Consider the following 5,266-nt stretch of genomic DNA (forward strand, 5'->3'; position numbering starts at 1 on the left):
TAGGCTGGTGGGCGGTGCTCTAGGCTGGTGGGCGGTGCTCTAGGCTGGTGGGCGGTGCTCTAGGCTGGTGGGCGGTGCTCTAGGCTGGTGGCGGGGCCGCGGCGTTCCCTCCCGAGGTAAGGGTTCGAGCCCCGGCGTTGCTCCATTCCAGCCAGATCCTGGAAGTCCCAAATCCTGCGGCAGCACGTGTCTGCGTCCCGCTCCCCGCCCGGGACACGGAGCCAGGAGACCCACGACCCCGCTGGTCCCTTCTGGGCTGGGGGAGACACCTCTCCCTGTACGTGAGCTACCCTGGGGGGACGGGACGGGGCGAAGAAGGAGCATCCCTTTACACCAGCCGAGGGAGGGCAGCGGGTACCCCGGGGCGTCTGCAGGAACACCCTGGGGCGGGAAAGACCCCGCTGCCCTGCCAGGCTGTTGTGGTGGCGGGTTATAAACCACAGGTGCAAACAAGGCCGACCCAGCGAGGTGTGAGGCTGCTGTAAATCCCTGGGCTCATAAAGCGTTTGTGCTGGCAGCGCAGGCAGCTGTGACCAGAAGCCAGCTCCGCTCTCTCCATGCCGGTAACGGCGTTCTGAGTAAAGGTCAGAGGTCACTGCCCAGCTGCTCCTGTGTTTGTTGATGTTTGAGATTTGCTTCCCAACAGGGCTGGATGTTATCTTGAGGAGAAGCGGGCAGCAGCGTTGCAGACAGGAAAGGATGCAGCGCCACGCAGACAACACGCAGGCAGGGGAGGAGCCGGAAGCAAAGCAGGATGAAGCCCCTCTGCTTGCTGAGCAGCCCTCCTCCCGCACAGGTAAAGCCCCTCCCTGGGGAGGAGAGGGCTGAAGTGCGGCCTTAGCAGGTCCTGGGAGCCAACAATGTCAGGCTTTGACGTGTCCCCTCTATTCTCCGTCAAGTCTCCTTGCCTTCCTGCCCCTCCATTTTCCGTCGGGAGATAGGAACTGCCGTCCCTGCCAAGGAGGAGGGCAGGGCCTCGGTGCCAGATGTCTGGAGGGTACCTGGAAAGAGCCATTTGTTGCTGTGTAAGGTGTCACAGATCTGTAGGAGGGGGTGAAAGGCCTTGCTGACCAGCCCTGGTTTGTGGGTGCTCTACTTTCACAGGGCTCTGCTCCGCTCGCTGTGGCCTGACCCTGGTCCTGCACATCTCTCTCTTCATGGCCTACGGGCTCCGGGTCAGCCTCAGCATCGCCATCGTCGCCATGACTAACGGCAGCCATCCCCACGGCTGGTCCGGCAGCGCTCCCCACAGCTCCTACTCTGGCTTTGCTCAGGATGTAAGTGGAAAGCAGATGTAGATAACTGAAAGCCACTTCCCAGGCTCAGTCCACTCTTGCTTTTGCATGAGGACAGACTCGGAAGCAGCAGCAGACCAAAGCCCTGAGGACAGAGCGGGATGAAGGAGCAGAGAGCTCAGCTTGTTGTGCTCAGGGCTGCGTTTCCTGATTGCTTCTCCCCTTCTGGAGGAGTCTGTGCCTGGACAACAGTGATCTCTGTCTGACAGACAAGTTCTGTCTCCCCCAGGCCCCTGTGTACAGCTGGAGCCCCGAGACTCAAGGAATCATTCTCAGCTCCTTCTTCTATGGCTACGGCCTCACACAGGCACTGGGCGGGTACTGCTCAGGGCTGTACGGGGGGAAACCCATCCTGGGCAGCGGGCTCCTGCTCTCCTCCGTCCTCACCCTCCTCGTGCCCCGAGCAGCAGAACTCGGCGTGAACTTCCTCATTGGGCTGCAGGTGCTGCTGGGCTTGGCTGAGGTCAGTGGTGGCTACAAAACCTGCACTGGTTAGCCCTGGCTGCACTCCCGTGTCCCTTTCCTCCACACCCCCTGTTCTCTTTGCAGGGAGTGATATTTCCAGCTCAGTACACGCTCTGGGCAAAATGGGCCCCTCCGCTGGAACGCAGCAGGCTCATGAACATTGCTGATGCTGGTAAGACACAAAGATTTTTTCCTACCACCAATTGAGGAAGTGCAGGATCTCCCCTCACCCCCCTCTTTCCAAGCCAGTCCTTGTAGCAACCTCAAATCTGTAGGTCCTTGGCAAAGAGTGTTAGCAACCTTCAGCTTTTCCACCTCTCCTCCTCCCATCCTGTGTGTTCTCTGTCTCCTCAGCTCAGGTCAGCTTGAGGCAGAAGAGGAAACACAGACACTGAAGGGAGCAAACCTGGATACAAGGGTGCTTGTTTGCACAGGCACTTCATTTATGCCACCACATTTGCCCATAACAAATTGGGCTGGACATCTGTCCCACTCACTTCTGGTCACACAAAGTCCCATTAAAATTATTCTCCTGGTTTCTGATCCCTAGGATGCACCTTTGGGACGTTTTTTGCTCTCCTTGTGGCTGGGATCATCTGCCAGAGTCTGGGGTGGCCTTTTGTCTTCTACATCTTTGGTGAGTAATGGCCCACCATGTCCCTCTACTCCAAACCCGCTGCAGACCATTTGCTGCCAGAGCTCCCAAAGGTTCCCCATCAGAGTCCTGTGGGAGCAGCTCCATCCTAACCAGTCCCACACAGAGCTCCGGGCTCCCCTCACCCTCCAGTCCAGGCTGAAGCCATTTTGCTGGGGTACTATTAGAGAACGTGCCTTTGCTGAACTTTTTGTGCCATCAACGCAGCCATTTTCCCTGTGAGCAATGGGTTGAGGGGAGTTTGTCCCTTTCCATCTTCCCACACTCACCATTTCACTAGTGCCAGCCTCCATCCTGCTGGCTCTCCACTGCTGCAGCTCACCGTAAGTGGAGCTGGCACGGAGAGCCCCGCTCCTCACAGGTGCCGTGGGCTGTGCCTGGTGCCTCTGCTGGTTCCTCCTCGTGTACGAGGACCCTGCGCATCACCCGTGGATCAGTGCCAGGGAGCAGGAGTACATCGTGTCGTCGCTGGCTCACCAGGTACACGCAAACCTTTTAACTGCCACTGACCATGCTGCGGGCACTGTGGCAAAGGGAATGCTCCGAGGCAGTGCAGGTGGGTTCCTTGTGCCCTGGCTGGTGCTAGTCCCAGTCTGCTCAGCAGTAGGTGGAGAGGCCAAGGAAAGCCTGGACAGGCTGTCCACGGGATGTGAGACAGGAAAGGAGGCACTGGCTGATCTGTTTTATTCCTTCCAGGGTACCTGTCATGGCCACTCCCTCCCACTTGTGGCCATGGCTAAATCACTGCCTCTTTGGGCAATCACCATTGCCTGCTTCTGCACTGACTGGCTGTTCTACATGCTGCTGACCTCCATGCCCACGTTCATGAGCACTGTCCTCCACTTTGACCTCAGAGAGGTGAGTGCTGCCCTGCTCTCGGCTCCGTTGCTTCATGCCGTGGACACGATAATGCCTGGTTCTCTGCTCTGCAGAACGGGCTCCTCTCCTCCATGCCTTATGTCGGGAATGGGCTGGGGCACATCCTGGCTGGGCTGCTGGCCGATTTCCTCCTGACCAGGCGAATGCTTGGCACAGCAGCTGTCAGGAAGCTCTTCTCAGCACTCGGTAAGGACGAGCTTTCATCTGCCATCCAGTCTTTCCAACACACTTGTGTGGCCTGTTATAAAACACGTCCCCTTTTCCTCCCAAGGGATGCTGCTCCCAGCTGCCTTCCTGGTGGCTGTTCCTTACATTGGCTGTAGTTCCACAGTTGCTGTGGTCCTTCTAACGCTGGCCTTGACAATAATCAGCCTCACAGGGGCAGGCATCAATATTAACCACATTGATATAGCACCCAGGTAAGCGGGTCTGACCTCTGTGCCTTCCCTAGCTCTGCATCCTTCCTGTTCCCAATCGCCCAAGGCCTCTGCAACTCCTACTCTCCCTTCCCTTATCTTCTGTAGCTGATGGCATTATAATCTAAGGGGTAGAATAAAGGCCTAAATTCTCCCCCAGTCTTGCAGGGAAGATCCTAGTGTTGCTCAGCATGACAGGCAGTATTCATGCAGATGAGGGAAGGGACTGGCAGCACCTACTCAACTCCCTTCTTGTGACAGTTTTCTCTCTGCCTCACTCAGGAAATCTTTGCTTCCTCTCCCCAGATATGCAGGGTTCCTGCTGGGAATCACAAACACCTTTGGCATAGTAGCAGGAATTATTGCTCCTACCGCAGTTGGACTTCTTGTCAGCCAGGTAATTCGGGGCTGCAAGCTGCAAGCACGTCCCTGGATGAAAACACAGGTCTGCTCAGAAATGGATTCCTTTCTTTGCACTGAATCAAAAATTACTCCAAGCCAACCCCCTCTCCCAATGAACACATGCGATGTAGCACCTAGCAAACCAGAGCTCTGGACCATTTTGAGGACATGGGGATGACTCAGAAAGCAGGAAGAGCTCCACATGGGCCCCATCTGGATGTATGGAGATGGGGAGAGGGATGAGGGAGTGGGGTGAGGGGGAAGCTCTGTGCCAGGAAGGAAAGCTTCCTAAATTCAGCACAGCACACAATGTTTCCAAAAATGCCAAGGCAGGAAATGCGTCTTCAACAAGAGGGGGCCTGGCATATGTCTTGAGTTGAGCAAAGCTCTGCTATTGGTATTAGTAACAAGCAGAGGATGGAGATGAGTTTAATGCCAGTAAACCGGGTGGCAGTAGTTGCGTGATCACTACATGGAGATAACGGGAAGGGTGACACCATCCTGATCTGTTCTTGGCCCCCCAGGATCTCCAGACTGGTTGGAGGAATGCCTTCTTCGTATCTGCAGCCCTCAACCTGTTTGGCCTGATCTTCTATGTAGCCTTTGGCAGCGGAACCATCCAAGACTGGGCTAGGGAGGACGCTGCTGGGCAGTGAGAGCCATGAGCATGGGAAGGTACACAAGGGAACGGGCTGCAAACAGGCATGGGGCAGGCAGGAGCCCCCTCCGTTACTCTGCTCTCACCTGCACAGCAAAGAGCCGTGTGTTCCTGCCTGCTCCCGGGGCTCTTGCAGCATCCTCAGGCAGTGGCATGAGCTACACAGCCTTGCCTGCACTCTGACTCTTGGAAGTGCCCAGCTCTGTTCACCTTCTGATCGGATCTGCTGCCCTGGGGAGGCACCAGCCCTTGACCAGTGTCGCCTGCTGTGCATTTAACCCTGCCCTCAGCCTCTGCCCATGGGAAGGAACACTGCAGCATGGGCAGATCCTACATGAGATCCACGGAGAGCTGTTAAAGCTGGCTGGCAGCCGAGCTCTGTGAGGAGCCCGTGGCTATTTCCGGCAAAGCTGTTCTGAAGTAAATCGATAATGAAGTCGTGGAGTAACGTTACTTTTTTAACTAGCAGCTTCTCATGCGCTCTGCACAGAGACTT

At 56.4% G+C, this 5,266-nt stretch overlaps 1 protein-coding gene across 2 annotated transcripts; it reads left to right on the plus strand.

Moving 5' to 3' along the window:
• Positions 1-99: 99 nt before the first annotated feature.
• Positions 100-5,203, plus strand: LOC113488225 (sodium-dependent phosphate transport protein 3-like). Of its 2 annotated transcripts, XM_026863276.1 has the most exons (12): positions 100-277; positions 647-796; positions 1,105-1,277; positions 1,525-1,758; positions 1,845-1,932; positions 2,311-2,397; positions 2,777-2,895; positions 3,112-3,273; positions 3,348-3,480; positions 3,566-3,713; positions 4,017-4,107; positions 4,637-5,203. In XM_026863276.1, the coding sequence occupies exons 2-12, from the start codon at positions 700-702 to the stop codon at positions 4,766-4,768; spliced, it is 1,464 nt and encodes a 487-aa protein (XP_026719077.1). In that variant the 5' UTR covers positions 100-277; positions 647-699; the 3' UTR covers positions 4,769-5,203. The 2 variants fall into 2 exon arrangements, with proteins under 2 accessions (XP_026719077.1, XP_026719078.1); XM_026863277.1 differs by lacking the exon at positions 1,525-1,758.
• The last annotated feature ends 63 nt before the right edge of the window (positions 5,204-5,266 follow it).

Source organism: Athene cunicularia, assembly GCF_003259725.1.
Source record: "Athene cunicularia isolate RWA chromosome 23 unlocalized genomic scaffold, athCun1 chr23_part1, whole genome shotgun sequence".
Taxonomy (NCBI): domain Eukaryota; kingdom Metazoa; phylum Chordata; class Aves; order Strigiformes; family Strigidae; genus Athene; species Athene cunicularia.

Bases quoted from the DNA above. Each gene is read 5' to 3' on its own strand.
- LOC113488225 (XM_026863276.1), top strand. From the start codon at position 700: ATGCAGCGCCACGCAGACAACACGCAGGCAGGGGAGGAGCCGGAAGCA. The intron at 2,398-2,776 runs GTGAGTAATGGC...CGCTCCTCACAG, and splicing joins TTTTGTCTTCTACATCTTTG to GTGCCGTGGGCTGTGCCTGG. The intron at 3,274-3,347 runs GTGAGTGCTGCC...TCTGCTCTGCAG, and splicing joins TCCACTTTGACCTCAGAGAG to AACGGGCTCCTCTCCTCCAT.